The following is a 23,080-nucleotide window of genomic DNA, read 5'->3' on the forward strand; positions in this document are numbered from 1 at the left end:
CGAGATCGGGCCATCGGACGGCTCCGTGCCGAGATGGTGCGTGGAATCTCGGCCCGAGTAAGCCCCCTTCCATGCACCGAATGCCGGACGAATCCAACCGCCGGCAACAAACCACCCGCATTCATTGCTCGGCTCCGCGAAGCCGGGCTTTGAAAATGTAAAGACGCACCGAGGCTCAAGTTAAAGGACATTTGGTAGGGATAGGGAATTTGTGATTGGCAAAAATTTGATTGGCAGATTGATGATTGGTAGAATGATTGGCAGTGATTGGCAAATTTTGATTGGTTGGAATTTGATGGCGAAACTGGTAGTGAGAGATGTCCGATGTGGAGGGATGGCAAATCTGCCATCCCTCACACAGGGGGGCACATGAGCAATAGTTTTATGGGGTTTGGCAGTGAAAACTAGCCCGGGAGGGTTAGGATAATGGATTAGGGACCGAGAGATTGACCACAGGTAACTGGAGATTTAAGTAGCGACATTCCACCTGTAGTGGGGACGTAGGTAGATTAGTTTGGGTTATAATGACAAGGGAGCGCAATAATATAAGGGCTGACTGGGAAGCGCGAGTTTCAGAGGGGAGTAGGTAGATCAGATGATGCCGTGTGTGTGTGTGAGAGTCTTGATATCGAGCAAATGAGGAATTGCTAGGCAATGCTCGTGAATGGTGCCGTGTGTTTGTATCGAAAGTGTATGGAGCAGTGTATGAGTGAGTAATGGTGATTGAGTGTTGTGTTGAGCAAATGGTCCTGGAGGAAGGAGGGTGCAGGAAGCACCAGGTGTAGGAGTGATGGCACAGGTGTGCAAATACAGGTGTATGGAGAATGGTTGTGTGGAATACATGGAGTATGGAATATATGGAGTATGGAATGGATGGTGTGGAGTGAGTATGGTGAAAACTGTGGAGTGGAGTGGATGGTGCGAAGGTGTGTATGGGGAGGATGGACCCCATCACGAATACCCGGGGAGGGTAGTTTAAGAGTTAGGTAGAGGGTATAGGTAAATTGTGGTTGGATATTGGCATCTGTGGTGCATGTGGAAGAATGGTGTTTGGATGGGTGCATTAGTGTCGTGGAAATGGCTGGGCGTGTGGCCTGTTAGTGTGTGTAGTTAAATGGGCACTCCGCCACTGTTAGGATGTCGGCCAGGTGCAGCCGCAGGTGGGCTCTGGGAGCCGGTAGAGTTGTGGATGTGGCCCGAGGATCCGGAGGACGGACCCGGGTAGCCCAGTGCCAGAGAGGGCACCGAGTGGGGAGAGCACCAGAGGGCCTTCCCCAGGTAGATACGTTAGGGCAAGGAGCAGGTAAGCTCGGAGGCAACTGCAGTGGTGGAGGTGTGCATGTGGGTAGACCTGCTGGGAGAGCCACACGACCCAGTCCTGAAATTGTGCAAAGGCACAGGGAGTTGAATCGGGGGAGTGAGACCCCAAATTGATGAAGCACCACAGTTTGGTCAATGGGAATTGGTTCTTAAAACCACGTAGAGTGTAAGATTGCCAATGGGTTGGCAGGGAAATACCCCGGGTAGTGTAAAGTATGTTAATGTCATTTAGAAGGTAGATAGGATGGAAATCTCCTTGCACCATCTACATCCACTCACCTGAGGTAACGACGGTGCTCCACACCGTGCCATGGTTTGTTGGTTTTGATTTTTCTGTGCAAATGTTTGGATTGTGAGACGCATCATGACGTGGGTGTGACATTGTGTTGTTGTTCCATCTCTCCCTCCTTATGAGGATTGATGATGAATTGGTGATGGCAAATTTTGGATTAGAGGGATTGTGGTGACGAATTTGGTATTAGGGGAAATATGGGGAAGACGAGACAGTAGTGACGAATTGGTAAGGGTGTAGATTTTTGTACATACGGGGGTAAGGGGCAAGGGTAGAACAGGTAACAGGGGGGGGTGACGTACGGTAGTGACGAGCTCTTCTCCGCTCAGTCTCCAGACGCACCTCACCTTGCATTGCCTTTATTGATGTGTACCCTTGTGACCTTACCCCTCGCTAACCTGCCCTCTCTGTCTTCCTTCCCCGACCCATGGATCGTGCTCTCTGGGCACCGAGGGAAGCGTGCGGGAGTCCGCCATTGTGTGCCCGAACCCCCGCAACCAGCTGCTTGCATCGATGCATCACTTATGGACCACATGTCTGTGGCTGAGCACCACTCATGGACCCCACAGGTTGGGGCATGGCCCCTCTGCTGGAACCGGCCAGGTTGGCCAGAGGAAGATCTTGCTTGCGGACCTCGGGAACGTGGCACCTATGCCACACAGATGAACCACCCATAGTCGGCCCCTGTGGGCCATAAATAAAAAGTGGACACGTTTTGTGCTTTTTATTATGTCTAAATAGGCCGCCAGCCAGAAGATGAAGTTGACAACATCAGGAAGAACAATGGCCAGCAGAGGGAGCCGAAGAGCAAGACCACCAGCAGGGTTTGTTTTGTTTGTATTTGAATTGTGGTGACTGTGCACTCTGGTGCGTTTTGGTGCTTTTTGGTGCTTTGTTGGTGCTGGTGCGTCGATGCAGCGCAGGCTGTTTCCTCCCCCCCCCCAAAAGAACAATCGCAGGTCCTGGGTTGCGTTTTGTAAATACAATTCACGTCACTTGTAAATAATGCTCCCCACCGTACATGTTTAGTTTGAAAACCATTCCGCAATTCGGTTAGCTGTGGGCGTAAATCTGTTAGGTAGGGTGCAATGCAGCAGAGGGAAATACTTATTTGTGTTTTAAAACTGTCGCACTCAGGGTCAGGTTAATTTTAGAGGGAATTACACCTACGTGCCACACTAAGTAAAGTTTTATAGGCCCGGGACGTGTCTAGAGGATGAGGGTGCAGTGTTGCGGATTTGAGAATCCTGTGTTTTTTTTTTGTTGGAAATATCACCCTCTGTAAAGTGTAATGATTCCTTGTAAATACCTCCGTCGTGTAAAGGTCAAAGGTCGTCCTCTTAGTTAGTCCATATGCATGCACGTAGGCCACCATATACCCTTCTAAATAGTTATTTCCTTATTATGTGTATTAGTTTAAGGCTGTGTTTCCCATTAGTTGACTCTGCATTGCACCGAATTGAAATAAGATAGATCCCCTTTCAATTCCCTCAAAGCCTCTATTGCCAACTGCATCGCCGCCATTGCCATGTGCTCTAACTCGGGGAAGAAGGGCATGGCCGCCCATCGTCATCAGGAGGAGGAGTCAGCCAGCCCCGATCAACCAACCCAATAATGAGTGCGTTTGGCTTGAGAGGGTGGAGGGAGAACGATCAAGAGGTGCGCGAAGATTCGAGGGTGTGGCCTATATAACCCGTCACGCGACGCCCCCACCAGAGATGCGTCAGGGAGTTGGAGTCGAGTTCAGTGGAGGAGGAGCAGTCCACCGGGTTGGAAGTTGAGTTCAGTGGAGGAGGAGCAGCAGAGTTCAGTTCAGTGGAGGAGTCAGAAACGTCAAACGCACCGTTCGCGCACCAAACGCGCCTTGCCGTCGGTCACTCCGGGACAGCTCGCCCGGCGTGGCCCTCTGGTGGTCACGGCACGTATGCAGGGAAATGCAGGCAGGAGGAGATCATGCGTCTGTGGCCCGGAACGGGTCGTCTTCACAAGCGCGATTAATACAGCCGCAGAGCGCAGGGCACGGGGAATGTCCGTGTACAACAAGACTATTGCAAGCAGTTCAAGCAGTTACAAGCACTCCGACTCATTCAGGAGCTGGGCGATTCTGACGCGTTCTTGTCTGTTGTGGTTCTCTCTCCGACATCTCTGATACCCCGACTCAACTCTCGTCTTCGTGCATTCTCACGCAGGGGGCTAGTGGCAGGGTTTTATGGCCCCGCCCTAGAGTCTTACTCGAATGTTCCAAGCCCCACCTCTCCTCGCCGTGGTGAGCCACTCCCCTCGAGCTCCGATTGGCGGCTCGCGGCTTACCGGCCACTCCCCCCTGCAGCTCCTCCCTTCGGCCTTGCCAGACTTGTTCAGGCCGAGCACATGGCATGCTAGCCCAATTGAGGCCTACTCACTGGCCTGCTCAACGCAAAACGAACACAGGAAAGGAGACTACGCTTACATTTACTAAGATAACTATACGACAGCGAGGCTACATGTTATGGTGCGTCTACCTACGAGGGGGGTCATCCTTTATTTTCAAAACCGCAACACTACACCCCTCTCTCACCAGACTCGTCCCGAGTCGACCCCAACAGTGGAACGACCGGTAGAGCCTGGCATGCAAAATTACCATTACTTTTAAATGTGACACATAGGTGTAATTCCCTCTAGCATTTACTCTGACCCATGTGTGCGACATTTTTAGCACTAGATATGCCCTCCTATTGCGTTGAGCAGCGATCTAACAGTTTCACACCCACAACTACCTGAGTATTTTTGGAATTTCAAACTAAACTCATAGCCGGTGGGCACATTCTTATATTTGCATGCACGTATATTTACAATTCTATGACCCAGGACCTGTACTTTTGGAAGAGAAGATTGGAGGGGAGAAAAACAACAACACACTCAAAGTGGCACTTGCTGCTTGCATCTTGCATCTTCTGTGTGCGGCGAACAAAACCGCTCGCCTCACAAAGCGTCGTTACTGAGGAACGGGCTTATTTTAGCTGAGGCTAATGACTGTACCTGAGTTGCTGTGTTGTCATGATTTACACCAATCATAATATAAACAAGTACAGATACATTCAAAGTACACCGCCCCCATGCCAAATAATTAAATATCCTACAGCGCGGCATTGCCGGTGCGCCTCCGGCGCCCGGTAATACCGCAGTGCAGCTCATAGAGGCTGCATTGGGAGAGAAAGGTGCACACTAATTGATTGATTAATTGTGTAATTAAAATCAATTAAAAGATTATCACAAAATATTTTCTTAATCAATTGGCTAATAGCATAACTAAACCACTAGTGCTTCATCCGAAGATGTATCTTTTAGAAATTTAATTAAATAAGTCATTAATAAAAAATTAAATAATTAATTGATTAATCAATAAATAATTAATCAATTAATCAATAAATAATTAATCGATTAAAAGATTAATCAAAAAATCAAAAATACCCTTGATAGCCACATCACTTGATAGCCACATCAATGAGAAAGAAAATAAATAAATGATTAATAATGAAAATAAATAAATAATAATGATTAAAAATTTTAATCAATTCGGTCACAGAACACATAAACCACCACCATTTCATCAGAATCTGTAACTGAATTTTATTTTATTTTTTAGTAATTAATCGAATAATTAAATAATTAATCGATCAATTGATTAATCAATAAATCAAAAATATCCTTGATAGCCACATCACTTGGTCACTCATGTCCAAATATTAGCTTCCGAGCTCAAAAGGTGCCTGAGATATTGGCCAAATGAGAAAGAAAATAAATAAATGATTAATAATGAAAATAAATAAATAATAATCATTAAAAAGTTAAATTATATATTAATCAATTCGGTCATAGACCACATAAACCACCACCATTTCATCAGAATCTGTAAGTTAAAAAAAAAATTGTGGTCATTAATCGAATAATTGATTAATTCATAAATCAAAAATAGCCCTTGCAGCCAAATCACCTGGTCATTGGCATGTCCAAATATCAGCTTCCTAACTCAAAAGGTGCCTGAGTTAATGGTCAGAAGAGAAAGGAAATTTGATTAATTAAATAAGTACTTAATTAATCGCTAATAATTAAATAACTCCTCAATTAATTGATTAATAAAAAAACAAAGAATACCGTTTTTGACAAAGGACTTGCTCACTATTGTGCCGAAATTTCAGCTTCCTAGCTCAAAGGATGGCTGAGATATCACCCGGACAAACAAGAAAACAAGAAAGCAAGAAAACAACCAGAGTGTAAACTGAGTTCTCTCTTTCAGCATGCGTCACTGCCGAGCCCCCTTCGGTGCCCGGCAATGACGATTTGCAATGCCTGGAGATGGCATAGGAAAGGTGCGGTGTACAACAATTACTTTGCACAAATGTATTTGTTGTGTTTGTGATATTACATTTTTATAGGCAATTTAGGTTGAAGATCGAGGTTGAATGTTTTTGTTTTTTTCAAGAAAGAACCCCTCAGCACACACATAGGGGAGGGGTTGGTGCAGACTGGAAGTTTGGGACGATTACACCTCACCACCACGTAATTCAAAACACCTCACCACCAAGTAATTCAAAACACCTCACCATTTATAGGCAATTTAGGTTGAAGATCGAGGTTGAATGTTTTTGTTTTTTTCAAGAAAGAACCCCTCAGCACACACATAGGGGAGGGGTTGGTGCAGACTGGAAGTTTGGGACGATTACACCTCACCACCACGTAATTCAAAACACCTCACCACCAAGTAATTCAAAACACCTCACCACCACGTAATTCAAAACACCTCACCACCACGAAATTGAAAACACCTCACAGCCATCAAACACGTAATAAAAACACCTCACAGCCATAAACACATCATAAAAATACCTCACCACCACAAAATAAAAAACACCTCACAGCCATTAAAAAAAAAAAAAAAAAAAACTCACAGCCATAAAACACGCAATAAAAACACCTCACAGCCATGAAACACGTAATAAAAACACACCACCACAAAATTAAAAACACCTCACAGCCATAAAACACATAGTAAAAACACCTCACCACCACAAAATTAAAAACACCTCAGCCATAAAACACGTAATATAAACACCTCACCACCCACGAAATTAAAAACACCTCACAGCCATAAAACACGTAATAAAAACACCTCACAGCCACGAAATTAAAAACACCTCACCACCACGTCATTTAAAAACACCTCACCACCACATAATTAAAAACAACTCACCACCACGTAATTATAAATACCTCACCACCACGTAATTCAAAACACCTCACCACCATGTGATTTAAAAACACCTCACCACCATGTGATTTAAAAACACCTCACCACCACGTCATTTAAAAACACCTCACCACCACATAATTCAAAATACCTCACAACCACGTGATTCAAAACCACCACAACGTTATTAAAAACACTTCACAACCATGGAAACAAAAGTTTGAGGGAGTCGTTAAGTGACAACACAGACACTGCCCAGATGTGTAGATATAAAGATAAATGACTGTCCCCGAGTTGCCGTTTTGTCATGGTTTAAACCAATCATAATTCAAACAATTATTTTGCACAAATGTATTTGTAATATACGTGATATCACATTTTATAAACAATTGAAGTTGAAAACTTAAGTTGAAAAAAAAGAAATTCCCTAAAAAAAAATTTTTTAAATGGGAAATTTTTTCAAAACAAATACCCTTAGGACATACCGACGGGAGAGATATGTGCATACCAGAAGTTTGGTACGATTTCACAAAAGTTTGAGAAAGTAGTTCAGTGACAAGACAACACAACACAAGACGTCTTCCCATTCACTGCACCATAAAAGAGTTGTGGTGAATACACTCGTAAAAAGGGCAAGGAATATGCCATCCACCTTGAAGGGCAAAAGGAGAGAGATCAAGCATCTCAAATGGGTATTGAAAGCCAATGGCTACCCAGACCACCTCTGCCCGAAAAATGAAATGGTACTGGCAGCTCCAAGAATCCAGGACGTGCCACAGGAACCACCTAAGGGCTTCTGCGTGCTACCATTTGTGCCACGGGTATCTCAAAGGATTGGCAGGATTTTGAGACCGGTCGGGTTGAGGGTTAACTACCAACCTATATACACCTTGCGACGTGCACTGACCAAGGTCAAAGACAAAAGACTAAAGAATGATTGCACAGGTGTGGTATACACCATTCCATGTGACTGTGGTGGAGAATACATAGGCGAGACTGGAAGAACCTTAGGCCAGCGCATTAATGAACACCACAAGGCCTTGGAGTGTAATCACCCAAAAAGATCTGCTATCGCCAAGCATGGAATAAGGGCGGGCCATATTCCTCTAAGGGACAATGTGAACGTGCTGGCGGCATCCCCGAACCGGGCCAGGAGGCGAATACTGGAGGCCTGGCACACTGGCCAAACGAGGGCACCATTGACAGAGGAGACTGTGGCGTTACCACAGGCATACGGACCTCTCATGCATAAATACACCAGAGAGACACCGATCTTACCGACCATATGCTGGGAGGAGGACAAAGACAAAGTGGGACATAGCCGACACAGGCAACACGGACAACAAAACACAATACACCGCTCAAACACACACAAAACACTTGCAACATAAGCCGAGCATGGGTCTATGGTCACGAGGTCTCGCAACACAGCTTTGTGATTGGTTGATTGAATAGGCCCACCCCTCCCCCCAGGTATATCTGGGAGGAGGTGAACAAGGGAACTTCTCTTGATGAAGGCTAGTGGAGGCTCAGCGCACGCTGGGTTGCTGGCTGAAACGTTGAGTTTTTTTAAAGACAAAGCTATAGGTTGGAGAACGGAAAAATGGATATCGTGGATATATATATATATATATATATATATATATATATATATATATATAAGTGTATACTGTATATATATATATATTGTCGCGGATCCAGGGTACGGCACTCCCGTTACCAAGGGGGGGTTAGTCCCCTTGTCCTTTAAGCTGGCCGTCTCCGATCCTGGAAACTATGACGTCACTTCCGGTCGGTAGTAGCCAGGGTCATTGGTCAATGAAGTCCCAAATACCTGCTTACTAGTACCGACCGTAAGCGAGGAGATAATTTCCACCCAAGCCGCAGCGTTAATGGATACGCCGAGCGAAGCGAGCTGCAACTCGGGCTGTTAACAAAAAGACTAACCCGATTCTGAGCGGTTCTAATCATGCCACAGGTACTCAATGGATAAAACACGAAGACGGCTGAGAGGCTCGGCTGAGATCGGCTGAGAGGAAACCAAAAGGTAAGGAAGAACAAATATAATTTATTAACTACGTACAAAAACCCGAAGAGGAAACGAAAGGAGGGCATGTACAAGACGAGCAAAAGGACACTGGGGCAAGCTTATACAGTCTTACTTATCACGCCCAGGACAACACAAACGGACTTACACGAAAGGGTAGTGGTAGGAAGGAAGAGAAGGTCCAGGCAGATGGCAGGCGTCGAGGTCCGGCTCCAGGTTCACTCGAGTCCGGCTCTGGGTGTTGACTCGTACCGCGGCAAAGAACGGCCGGCAGCTTCGCGTGGCGTTGGCGCACGCCCGGACCTTTTAGATATAGCAGGGGACTGGGATGCTGCGTACGTAATGTGCGCCTGCTGCCTCTCTCTCTCAATGTTCATACGCGCCTTCAGCCATCCCCTCGCGCAGTCCTTTCACATGAGCGCTGTTGCGTAAGTCCTTTCAATAGTCGAGCTCCCTCGCGGTCCTTCAGAGGGCTTTTCGTCCGCGTTTATATGGGCAACCCAGCGAACCCCCTGGAAGCTCCAGCCACGCCCTTACCAGGCCATTAGGGCGGGTCATACTCAGGTGCCAAAATGAATCTGAAGGAAATCCTAACATGAGGGGTGTCTATATTATGTTTTTTTATGGGGAATTCAAATATGAGTTTATTTTTTGGATAGGATAACTCTAACCTACATCAATTTGTATTTCTAAATTGCCAATTTTACCCTTTCGAACCCCTTTATAAGATATTAAAAGATATAAGGGAAATAATTCATATTGACACTGACACAGCCAAATCAAATGTACATATTTATTAACAGGTGAACTGCATGTATATCACTGGATACAATTACAAAGATCAATCTCCTTACTTCTTGAACTTTACCAGGTTGCACAAGTCCTGCTTTGACTCATTCTTGGACATCAGCCTCCTGCTGGTCTCCTGAGCCCTGATGCCTCCATCCCTCTTTTCCTGTGAGAAATACTTAGCAGTCACCCCAGTCACCATTTTAACAACCCTCTCAATGCTTTGTGTGTGGCAAGGCCAGTTGAGCACCTCCATGGGGGTGTTGATGAAGTTCTTCACCTCCGAGGTGCTTAGGGAGCAGGTGAGAGGTGGCTCTGACACACCTTCTGACCAGCTGATCAAGTTACCAATGCTGGAAGCATCACAGTTGATGTCAGGTGTCTTTATGGTCCTGACAGAGGAGTCCCCCAGCTGAGTGTCTGGGTCCCCCTCTCCCCTGATGGCCAGGATTCTCTCCACCCCCTCAGTCCTCTCCTTCTGATCCTCAGAGCACAGCAGTGTTTGGAGGATGGCTTCACTGTGGGCATACCAAGCAGATCTTCTCACAGTCGGCATCACAAGGTCCAACACCTCCTTCCTCTGGGACTTGAGGCAGTCCAGCTGAAAAAAGATGTGCCTAGGCCCTTCGATCCTGGAGTGCTTGACTTTCACGTTGAACCAACATGGATAATACACTCCAATGATGAATTCCACAATTAATTGCAGATTCTTCCGGTTCTTTCCTTTCAGTCCATGCTTTGACACCCAGAGCCTGAGAAGTCTGTTCGCTGTGGTGAGCCAGCGGCTGTGGTTTACTGGTCCAATCTCCACTAGAGCCAGCCTTGCAGGAAGCACTCCATCACTGATTGCACAGACAATTTTATAGCCATAGTGTTGATCAGTTGAGAGATCTTCAATGGCCTTGTCAGACAGCTTTATCAGTGGAGGGCCAACAAAGATCCGGGTGAAGTTTGGATTGATATCCAAGTCTGTAGCAGAAGCAAGGAGCTTTCCTATTGGCCCGGGAAAATGTGTTGTCTGACAGAGTAGGGCCATCAAGGTGAACAATGAGATGGTGCAGGGGAAGTTCACCAGTGTGCAGGTTGCACACCAACCAGACCAGCTTTCTCCCCAGGTGCAGCTCCAGCTTCCGCATTACTCCAGCTTTCACACCAGTGTTGACATTTGTTGAGTCTCCTCCAATGGCCCACAAGGTCTTATCAAAACCCCTCTCTTTCAGCCAGGCAAACAGGACCTTAGCAATCTGCTCCGCATGTGACTCCTCTTTAGTTGCTTTCTCTGGGGTAAAGTGGAACAGATAGTAGCTACCAGGCTCACTAACAACACTATAGTGTTCTTCCTTGATCTTTGCAGGAAAAGATTGGTCACTGCCCTCAGCTTCCATCATCACATTGGTCAGGTCAATTCGCCCATCAAAGAGGATGCAGGAGATCCCCCCCTCCTCCCTGCACTTCTCATCAAACTCTTCCCCCAGCTCTGTCATCAACTTCTCCTGTGCTCTATTGACCTTGTTCTTATCAATCACTTTACTTGTATTGTCTTGTGATGATTCCTGCATCAATCAGAGCTGCAGTTGCTATCGCTGCAGTTGGCCTCAGCCCTATGCCATACCTTACACTAGCAAGGGCAATGCTTGGAATCTCATCATAGTTTTTCTGGACCTTTGCTGAAGCTGCAGGCTCAGTGTCAGTTTCAGGGAAGAGCTCAACTTCAGTGACAAACTCATCTTCAGCACCACTTCTCTCCAATTCCAGATCCTCATCACCATCTGACAAAAATCTCTCAACATCCTTCCTGGCTGCCTTCTCTGCTGCTCCAGCATTTTCCTCCTTGCTCCTTTTCTCTGCATTCTTTTTCTTTTCCTGCCTTTCCAATGTCCTCACCTGTCTCTTGTGCTCTGGCAGATCAGGGCTCCCCATTTGGTGGGGTCCTTTACTTCCAACCTTCTCTTTCTGTCCCTTGATGTAGGCAAGATCTTTCACAGGAATCATTTTCTCTCTGCTGCAGGAACAGTTAATGTGGGCTTGGATCACACAACCCTCACCGGCCTCACAGCCTCCCCCCTCACAACTGGTAATCTGACACTTGCAAGTCAAAATATCAAATAACTTGTCTAACTTGACAATGAACCTCTCTTTGGCATCAAGTTTGCCCTTCCCAAGAGAAAACTTCACTGCCTGATTCCAGACCTCCTTGAGCTTGGACATGATGGTCACCTTTTCATTGATAACAGGAGGCTTGAAAAGAGCATTAGCTTTGCTCCACTGACAAATCAGACCAGGGTAGATGTCAGACACGAGATGGTCCACTGGGTAGTTCCTCCTGTCATCTTCACTTTGCTCCCTCAAGTAAATGCCATACCTCAGGATATCCCTCACAGTTGGCAGTTCAGACACCAACAGCTCCTGCCCAGTGCCAACAAGATTACTTAAATGAGAACTTGCTTTCATCCTTGTTCTGACTTGAGCCATTTTTAGTAGTTCACACTGAAATAAAAACAATAATACACAGGTAAGTATCCACTACAGACAGATATTAAGGTATTACACAGGTATTACAGAAAACCATCAAAATATTCACTTCACAGGTCACTATTTTCCTTCACATGTAACTCAGGCTAGCAATAGGTAAGTACACAAATCAATTAACAAATATAATATAAAACAAGGTAATTTACATCTAAAATTATTATCTATTTGTTCCTCAGGTTCCTAATCAAAAACGTACTTACTGGCAATGCCATAAGAAAAGAGAAGACGGATGGATAAGGATTGCCAACCTCCTCAACATCGAGCTTTCAGCAACAAGATGGCTACAACTGCCGTCCCAACAGGAAGTTACCAAAATAAAAGCCCCAACTTCAAAATAAAAAACGTCTCTTTTTTCCAGAAGAATAGCAAAATAATCAAAAATGTAATAATAATCAACTGCAAATTGATGTAGGTTAGGGTTATCAGAATTTTTAAAAACCTCAGATTTGTGTTCGACACACCAAAATACGTAATATGAACACCCCTCTCGATTGATTTCCAAAAAAAAAAGAAGTATGGCCCGCCCTACCAGGCCATCCCACCTCACCCCTGATAGGTTTGCGAGGGCTCACCGGTCCCGCCCTCGATGGCTCGTGGACGAGGCCACACCTCTTCTCGTGGCTCTGCCCCATCTTTCCTCGAGCCGACCGCGTGTTCAATGGCGGCGCTTGGGCGGAAGCTCAGCGAGGCAGCGAACGCTGCTAACAAAAGGCGCGTAATAGAATTGGGAGGGACAAGCCCCGACTGTAGGGGCGCATACTGGCGTAGCTTGGAGAGAGCGGCTGGCAAAGAGGCGAATAGGGCCTATCTTATTAAATTAATGCAACGCATAGTCACACTATTGGAAACAGATCCTTACCTGAAACACATACTAATGAGATAACTGAAGAAGGTTCTATGGTGTCCTACGTGTTGCAAAATGGACGAGCTAGGGTGCGACCTTTGACCTTTGGAAGATGGGGATATTTACAGGGAATTATTTACAAGGCTTATTATTTTACAAGTGAAGGTTCTAAAAATCGTAACAATATATATATATATATATATATTTGTGAAGTACAACATGTCTTTTGATTAAATCGGTCAGCAAAGCGACAGGTAAAAATACTGAGTAATCATTGAAGTAAAAAGACATTACCTCTCCTCCCTCATCAAGGTACTGAAGCTTCCTGATCCAAGCCCCTCTACCAGTACATCAATTACAATTCTGAGCAGAATCTGTGCCCTCGTAAGGTAAGAATGATGTCAGGATACCTTTGTTCAAGTTTATTTGAACTGCTAAACTAAATGCAAGTGTCGTTTTGATGCTGGTCCTACCCAATTTATTAGCCTTGGTGCTGCAAACTTTCCGAAGATGCCTCGATCATCCTATTCGTCATCAACACGCTGCTGAAAGTAGGGATAGCTCACTCTCCTTTGGGCTTCATGGTCTGGGTTTCATTCCCATTTTAAACATAAAAACGATAATCATGGCCATGCTTCGCACGTAGCACGTTGGGTCCGAGTACACCGTCCTTCAGAGGGGACATCAATCTGGCCGTCTCATGTACTAGTGTTTCCTGGTGGACCCTGAAGACCTTTTTTAAAGGCTGGGACCCCAGCCCAATTCTAAATTCCTGCTCTAATCTACAGTGGGCACACATCTGTGGCATAGCCATATCCCATAAATGAGGCAGACAAGCAACTAGGTAGTGCATACATACTGACGGATGAACCAACCCTGCTAGATGTCCTCTGTAGCTTTACACATAGGCAAGTGTTTACCCCTTAATTTATTTGAAATCATTCAAAGCGCCACTGAATAATCACCTGAGAGAAAAGAGCTCGACTACATTTCAATTTACAACTTATTACCTCTGCCACCCAAGGTTGATGGAGGTTATGCCTAAGTCACACATAGGCGGATTTGTCGGCGACTACTGGCGACTGGAAAAATCGCCACCACCCGCCGACAATCGTAATGAAACCGTAATGGACGGTCGCCTGTAGTCGTGGTTATCCTCCCCAGGTCGGCTGCAGTCGGCAAGAGCCGCAAAGGGGCCAAATATATTTTTAAATGTTTTAAAATGGCGCGCTCAGTCGCATTCGAAAAAAATCCGCCATTCTGTCATGATGGAACCGCCATGCTGTCGTCGGTATCCGTAATAAGAGCGTAAAGCGGCCGCAACCCAGTCGCTCATAGTCTTCCGCAATCGCCCCACCAGCTAGCACGGCAGAGATGCGAATGCCATACGGCCTTCCTGCGGCATCTTCCCGACTACGGGCCGACACTGTTGCGGCTGCATATCGACTACAGAAGAACTACCACGTCTCCCCTGCGGCTATGGGAGACTGACGACGACAGCAGTAGGACTAGTGGCGGCCGAGTTACGGCCATTAGCGACAAAGATACGACTGCCTGGCGACTGCATTACGACATACCACGATTTTCAGGCCAGGTATAAATAGGGGTGGACATTTCAGCTCACTGCAGTATGGTCAAGGTCTACCAAGGGTCTCTCTACCAACATCTATCATGGATGATGAACATAGGATGAAGCTGGTTCTTCTGAATGACTTGGCAGCACTGGACCAAGATATTGCTGCGAATGACCTACTGCTGGCTCACGCTGAGGAGCAGCATCAAGAAAGAGGACAACGGGGGGAGCGAAGACATTGGGTGAGGCCGTGGCTCCTGCGACGACCAGCTCTAGGGCAGTATGAGCAGCTCATGGTAGAGCTCAGGGGCGAAGACGTGCAGGGCTACAAGAACTTCACCAGGATGGAGCCAGCCCTGTTTGATGAGCTGCTAGAGCGTCTCGGTCCTCGAATCGCCAAGCAGCTCACATTTTGGCGTGAACCAATAGAACCAGGTCTGAGACTGGCAATCACCCTGAGGTACTTTGCGACAGGGGATAGCTACATGTCCCTGCAGTACAACTTCCGAGTGGCCCACAACACCATCGGCCTCATTGTACGGGATGTCTGCCAGGCCATCGTCGATGAATACCTGGAGGAGGTCGTCAACACTCCCTCTACACCAGAAGAGTGGAAAACAGTAGCTGAGCAATTTGGACTGAGGTGGCAGATGCACCATGCCCTAGGAGCACTCGATGGCAAACACATCCGCATCAAAGCACCAAAGCACCAAAGAAGTCTGGGTCCGTTTTTTTCAACTACAAGAAGTTCTACTCCATAATCCTGATGGGGCTGGTTGATGCCAACTACCAGTTCATCTGGGTGAACATGGGAGTGAACGGATCATCATCAGATGCCCAGATCTGGAATCAGTGCGATCTGAAGTTGGCTGTTGAAGATCACGCCATCGGCTTGCCAGAACCAGACCCTCTGCCTCATGATGCCCGAGACATGCCGTACTTCATAATCAGCGATGCGGCCTTTGCGCTGAAGACCTGGATGATGACGCCATATGGCAGGAGGAACTTGGACCACCAGGAAAGGATCTTCAACTACCGCTTGTCTAGAGCAAGGCGCATCGTGGAAAACGCTTTTGGGATCCTATCCAACCGGTTCCGCTGTATACTCACAAGCATGGCCCAGACACCAGAGACAATCGATACTATCATCCTGGCCACCGTTTGTCTCCACAACCTTATGCGCCTGCATTATCCAGCTCAGCAGAACGAGGTGATGGACCATGAAGACAATGATCACAACGTCATCCCAGGCTCCTGGAGGGAAGGTACGCAGCTGGCCGACATTGAAGAAGGGGGGGTTAGAGGGAACGTGCACACCCGTGTAGCCAAGGACCAGAGGAACTACCTCAAGACCTACTACAACTCCCCTGCCGGCTCCATTCCATGACAAGACAGTATGGTGTGAGGGTCCCCGTGGAGTGAGGTCATGTGGTGCCGACAAGGATATGGCTTTATTGTTTGGACTTGGGACCAGTGGAAATAATGTGTTGGACTTTCTTTTCATTCTCTCTCCCTGCAGAAAAGTTTGATTATTACATTACAATGATACATCTTTGTTATTTGTTATTGCACATCAAACATCTTTATGCTTCATGTCATACATCATTGAAATGAATAAAGTGAAATGTAAAATAGAGAAATAAAGATTTAAAAAGTTGTGTGAATCGTCTCCAATCGCCGGCGGTCTTATTGCAGTCTTGCGGACGTCGGAGTAAACCGCCACCCGGCCCCAATGCAGTCGCCGTGATCCGCCATCGGTCGTAATCTAGCCGCCAGACTGTCGCCACGCTGCCGCCGTGCATCCGCAATGCAGTCGTCGTCGATCTTCAACAGTCGCCATCCCACTCGGGGCGTCGTCGCAATGCAGTCGCAATGTGGCCGCCTGCAGTCGCCATACTGCCGCCTGACCATATTTGACCGCCCGAAATCGCCAGTCGTCGCCGAAAAATCTTGATCGCCGGCAGTCGCCAGTAGTCGCCAAAATATCCGCCTATGTGTGACTTAGGCATTATGTTTTCACCCCTGTCTGTCTGTGAACAGGATATCTCAAAAAGTTGGAGATGGATTCGGATGAAGTTCAGTGGGCAGGTTGTGTGTGCGCGACAAGGATGAAATGATTAGATTTTGGTGAAGATCCGAATCCATTAATTTTTAAAGTGATTCTTCACCATTGAGAGAGATAGGGCAAAAAAAAAAGATATTTTGCACAATATCTCAAATATTTATGGACGGATTTGGACGCAAACTTGGTGGACAGGTTGTGTACGTGACAAGGAAGAATTGATTCAATTTGGTGAAGATTGGAATTTGGATCCGGACATGAGACTTTTTGAAATTTTAAAGTGATTCTTCACCATTGAGTAATAGGGCTAAAAATAAAATATAGCATGATATTTCAAAAAGTTGTGAACGACTTGTGACAAAACTTGGTGGATGAGTTGGGTAAGTGACACAAACAAGCCGATTATCTTTTGGTTCAGGTCAAGATCCAATTCTGACCTATCAGTGGGATATAAACAAACTGTTCAGTCTGGCGGAGGTATACTCTCTACCAAACACCGTTCTAGTTTACTTCACATGTTCCCACTCACTTTGCAATGGTTTTTGAGAGGAATTAAGTTTCTTTTTAAACCCCAAAACGGGCGAAGAGTCTCAAATGACTCCGATTATGCAAGATGGAAAGTGGTTTGAAGAATAGCGTGCTGAAGGCTCTCCGATTCACTGACTCTGAAAACAAAAGGTTATCTTGACCACAAAGCACGAAAGCACAAACAAGCCAACAAGCAATCACAAGCAGACCCCGGTCTATTTTGAGCAACAAACAAAATAACTCAAGAGTGAGAATAAAGCCTGTATTGAATATCCCACTGCAAGCGATTTCATCATCATCTAAACACAAAGCCTGCACGTCAATTGGTTTCCTGGCTCCATTGCTTAAAATGAGCGCACATTTTGTAAACACTCCATCTCCTCCCAGCAGAATATTGAGGCGAGTGGAAAAGTGTGGTTAAACTGGCCACAACAATCCTGGAGCTCAGCAGTAAATCCAAAACACCAACGACAGAGGTTTATGGTCATATGTCGAGACGAAATCCAACAAGAAAGTAAAATGGAAAATGGTCTCCAAAAGCAAAAAAAAAAAATGAAACAAAACTATTAACCGAACATGTCCTCAATGTGTGTCGATTACGCCTTCATGGTTCAATTAACTGGATCAAAACGCAGGCCCAAGTGTCTTCTAGTTACAGAGGGATAACCACAAACTGTATTCCAAACCACCCTCTGGACATGCACAGCCTACAAACAAGCAAAGTGGTGCTAGAGGAAACTGCATCAGCCAAGCCTTCCACAAAATAGCATGCAAGGTCGAGTTCCCGAACACTGCGTTTCAAAGCATCTTCATACACCCATCGCCAATATGTTAAACAGTTTTATCTGGCAAAAAAATCTGGCAAAAATACTGAATCTTGTATACCTTGCACTTGTTTTTCCATTTTTAAACTGCCACAAACAATTTATTGTCTTTCATGTGTACTGTAGGAGTGAATAACTGGTCTAGACAAAGATTATTTGGGGTGAAAGAAGATGGCAACCTGAGCGAGGAGGAGGAGGTGGAGGAAGTATGAGGGACGATACAGCACAAAAATGAAGGTGAAAATGTGAACCTTAATGTACCGCTGCAGTTAGAGAGGGATGTTGAAGTGTTAAAGCGAGTGTCATTTTCCTCGGTAATGGGTATGAGTAGCACGAGGAGAGGCGAGACGGGAACACCATGGTAGTTGGCACTGCAACACTTCAACTGAAGTTATAAAGAGCCAGCCTGAAGATATCGTTTGTACAAACCCAGGATTCATCGATGCTTTTAAGAATAAATGTCTGGTGAAATCCAATAATTTGATCGTCGTCGGCCTTGAAAGGGTAGGGGGGAGTGGAAGGAATAAAGTAAAGAGTCAGATGAGCTTCAATTCACTGACGTGCTTAACATAAAGCAGCATCATGATGTGATGTTATTTCAGTGGTAAACTGTTCAATAGAAAAGCCACTCTCGATGTGCTCCTCACCTTTACAAGCACAACAGCATTAAAAACAAGCTGATGAAAACATTACAGTTTTAAATCAATTGTTCTCTTGTCATTATGAACCTCAATCTCAAGCTTTCCCGTCATTCTACACCAAAGCAAATCAGAGTTTGGCACAAAGGCAGACACACGATAGGCGGATAATTATGTACATTTTGCAACAACACGACAAAAAGCCCACAGTGCAAGGTGCTACCCATCAATGATAAGTGTTGTAAGCGAAGGGTCACATGGCTCTGTCGGTGTCCCCGAGGGATCCCCAATCGTTGGGTAATGCAGAAATCATTAACAATTTGATAAGCCTGTCCACGTGGGAAACAGAGTTGTGTGTGTCACAGTGTGTATGTATGTATGTATGTATGTATGTATGTATGTATGTATGTGTGTGTATGTGTGTATGTATGCATGCATGCATGTGGTAAACGGGATTGTGTGTGCCACAGTGTGTATGTATGTATGCATGCATGGATGTGGTAAACGGGGTTGTGTGTGTCACAGTGTGTATGTATGTATGTATTGTTATGTTTGTGGGGGGTAGGGATACCTTTGTTCAGGTAGTGTATAGATTAGTGTGTATAGATTAGTGAGCTCCGACTGTCGTGAAGAAGAAGAACCCTCGATGTATCATAAGTAGGAAGGTTGTGTAGACCGGATGTCAGGTAAGCTTGTATCTTCGTCCCCATCAGAGGGGGGGGGGGCTTGTTAATTAGCGAGGGATTATGGGTAATTAATCCCCTGTATGTAATTGCCTCTGTAATATTTTCCTATGTTCCTTACGACTGCACTACAGACACCTAGTAAGAAATCACCCATTAAACACACTAATTAAAAACCAACCGGAAACCAGGCATGAAGCATTACTGTGGATAACACTGACTTGGTGAGCGCAGAGACACAAAAGCTCCATGAAGCCACGCCTCAAAGAGCAGTGATAGTGATTGGACCGGGATTTGATTGGCACAGAGGACTGCGGAGTATCGTTGAGAGAGAGGAAGACAAATGATGAATTGCGAAAGATGATGGGAATAGAGCCTGTGATTGATGCTGTGAAGAGGAACAGGTTGAGATGGTTTGGTCATGTGTTGAGGAAGGATGAAAGTGACTGGGTGAGAAGAGTGATGGAAATGAATGCGCGGAAGACCGAGAAAGACTTGGCTAAAGATGGTGGAAGAAGAAATGCGGGCAAGGGGGTTAACAAGGAGAGATGCAGAAAATAGGGGAAAATGGAGAAGATCGTCATGGGGACCGCAAGGCTAACCCCCGCTCTAGCAGGGAAAATGGTCTCAAAATGCATGTTGTTGTCATTGTTGTTGTTGTTGTAGAGGACTGGTAAGAGGGACTATGGGATTGGTGAAGTAGGCACGGATGACGTCAGAGCCGCGCGTACAAAAGAGTTGAAGCGGTGGACATCTTCTCTTCTCGTTTCTTCTGATTCTGGATCCCATAGCGAATGGTTGCATTTTATCTCTCTCAGTATCGACGTCCTCTCGCCCTTCTCGTTTTGGAACTGGTGGTGAATGGTCGTGTGCCGACATTTTCTCTTATCTCTTGGGTAAGGACCTTGTTGGTGAACGGTCGCATTTTGCACTCTTGCGCAAAGAGGATTCATCGCGAATGGCCGTGTTCCGAGATCTTGCTCGTGGTCGTGAGGAGGACATCTTGCGAGTGGTCGTGAGGAGGGGAACTACGGATGGAGAGCTGCGGTTCCCATGCAGAGATTGTGTGGACAAGCACGGCTGGAAGAGCGAGTTGAACGCCAAGCTCTTTCGCTTCGCGCAGGAGGCCTCATTCGCACAAACGAGAGTGTTTCGTGCGCAAGGACACCAAGGCCTCAGACGATCCTGACGAGACACCCCAGCCGATTTGAGGTAAGTGCCACACAAAGAACATATATTTATTTTCCAATTATCTTATCCTTGGTCTGTATTTGGGTCTGTGGGGTAGCGCTCCATTTAGGAATATAGTTTATTGATCGTGCATTTTCTTTGTGACCGGCAATTTCTTAATAAAGCCAGCATTTTCTTGTACATTTTAAATCTGTGTCGGTTGAATTAATTATTGCAGGTTTGAGGACTGCCGGTGGGATCCGTGAAAGTAATCGATTTTACGTGTCATGCTACGAGTCAGCGTCCACGAATCATACCCATACAGTAAGATTGATTCAACTGTAGCTTTACATAGCCGGATTTTGGTGCTTCGTTGCAGCCAAACTTTTGCGCCAAACGTTGGTTGTAGTTTCGTAGTAGTGTAGTTTTGTTGCAGCCAAACAACAAAACTTCGCACCAAACTTTCTCAAGCTTGTTTGCTGCTGCCCACGCCTGTCCAATGCGGCAGCTGACGTCATAGGCAGTGTTAGTATATGAGCCAAGGTATTTGAAGTATGTGCGTACGTGCGTGCGTGCGTGTGTGTTTTACCATTTGAGCTTTTATCGGCAAATTTTGAACAAAAAATGTTTTGAACAAATTATGAGAATATGGAGAAGGCTAATTAATTATTAGGTCAAAATGTGAAAGGGAAAAGTCACAGTAAATACAAGTAGGCCTTATTAGGCCGTCCGTCCGCTGCACAGTGTAAGATGGCTGGGTTTTGTAATCATTTCCGTGTTTATTTATTTACCATTTGAGCTTCAGTGTGTCTGTTCAGGCCATAACTTTCTTTTAACAATTTGAGCTTTTATCATCAAATTTTCAACAAGCTATTATTTTGAGAATACGGAGAACACCAATAATACTAAAACAACCTTTTTTTTTTTTAGGTGTTTTTGTCAAGTTTAGTTTGAGTAAAAAACGGACATGGCCAGGGTTTGCATTCTGAGATGATTTCGCGTGGCACATTTGATTTTTTTTTTTCTTCGGTGGCATGCTTACATTGTATTAAAGGCATGAATCACCAAACAATGCATCTCAACTATTAGTTCATAAACATCAGTGCCACAACCTTATATTTCAATAAAATGGTTTTACTTTTCCATCTTAAAAATCAATTGGATAACCAAACTTTACCGATTACTGCCCAAAATATGACCACGCCCAGTTAAAATGATCTAAACAATTAGTATATAAATGATGTATCAGTAAAGATTGGAAAGCACTGACTTTATACAAGAGTATTCTTTTTTAGAATACTATAGTTTACATGCTTGGCAACAAATGTAAAGTACCGATTTAAAACGCTGACATAACTTCATCAATGATACACACATTGTGTAGGAATGTACAGGAAAATGGACACCTGAAGCTGATCCGGCATAATTGGCGGCGTTGGCCAGGTATAATCATTGCGATCACAAACACAGTTACTAATTGGTCTAGCGTCAAGGTATGCCTTCAGCTGCTGTTGCTTTCTGAAATTGTCAAATTAGTAGGAAAATAAGTGAGAAAAAGAATGAATTCCAAAATGGATGACTTGGCAGAAAATGATTGAGAGGTTGGAAACATTTTCAACAATGGGTTAAAAGAAAAAAAACGCAAATGGAAGTTACTAAAGAACCAATTAAGATTCTCGCAAATGCAATATTGATGAGCTAGTGTTAATGCGAAGAAAACTCTTCGATCAATGACTTCCATTCATGCAAAAGTCCAAAAGGTCCATTGTTGAGCACAATCTTGCATTGTGAGCCAAAACGCAAGGGATGCATGGAAAGCAGAAAGAGGTAACACAAGTCTTACATGGCAGGTGAAGGAAGTAAAAGAGATGAGAAGAGAGAAGCAGTCCCCCTATGTGAAGTTGTGCAGTGCTAGTCTGAAAACGTCATTGGTGCACACCCAAACATCACTGAGGTTCTTCAGCAGGAAGGTTTGGTGGAACCCTAAGATCTGGTCTTCGTCTGCCTACAGCAGGAGGAAACAAAATGACCGTGCGACGGGGAAAGGCACGGGGAAACGAGAGCTTGCAACTAGAACAGCGGAGAAACGAAGGGAAAATGGTAGTATGTCAAGCACGCTATGTGTTTATACGGGCTCTGAGGATGCACAAGCAGTGAAAATCAAATGTGTGTATGATGGTGGCCTCGTGGCAAGGCCTAAGTGGTGAGGACACGCAACCAACGTCCTAAAGAGAGATTGGTTCAAATGCTGTTCAGGGCAGGGGTATCGTTGATTAAAACTCTACGTTTATGGAACCCAAGCGAGTCTCAGAAGTACGATGTTGCTTTCCGAATGTTGGTAAAAACCCAACTGGCTCATTAATGATCTTCACAGAGTAATTTGCCTACCCAATCTAATATGGATGTGGTGCCAGTCCTCACTATGCTGTTCGCTCTCAATAACCATAGGCCAATTTGGGATTGGCACTAAAGTACTAACCATGAAAAGGCAGTCGTGCCTAAAATTCCATGACAAAATAGAAAAAGAAAAAGGAGAACTATGCAATCTGAG

General features: G+C 45.3%; 1 protein-coding gene across 11 annotated transcripts in view; it reads right to left on the reverse strand.

The window, feature by feature from the left end:
• The window catches only part of NUTF2 (nuclear transport factor 2), a 57,911-nt gene that overhangs the window by 19,339 nt on the left and 15,492 nt on the right, over positions 1-23,080 (reverse strand). For 8 of the 11 annotated variants that reach the window (XM_078785383.1, XM_078785386.1, XM_078785379.1 and 5 more), the window contains one exon: positions 18,468-18,533. In XM_078785383.1, the coding sequence (XP_078641509.1) occupies positions 18,468-18,533 (66 nt within the window). Of the gene's footprint in view, positions 1-17,462; positions 18,534-22,405; positions 22,535-23,080 lie in introns of those variants that run through there. The other 3 variants (XM_068126960.2, XM_068126961.2, XM_078785388.1) reach the window with 2 other exon arrangements.

Source organism: Myxine glutinosa, chromosome 10 (assembly GCF_964187855.1).
Source record: "Myxine glutinosa chromosome 10, kmMyxGlut1.1, whole genome shotgun sequence".
NCBI lineage: Eukaryota > Metazoa > Chordata > Myxini > Myxiniformes > Myxinidae > Myxine > Myxine glutinosa.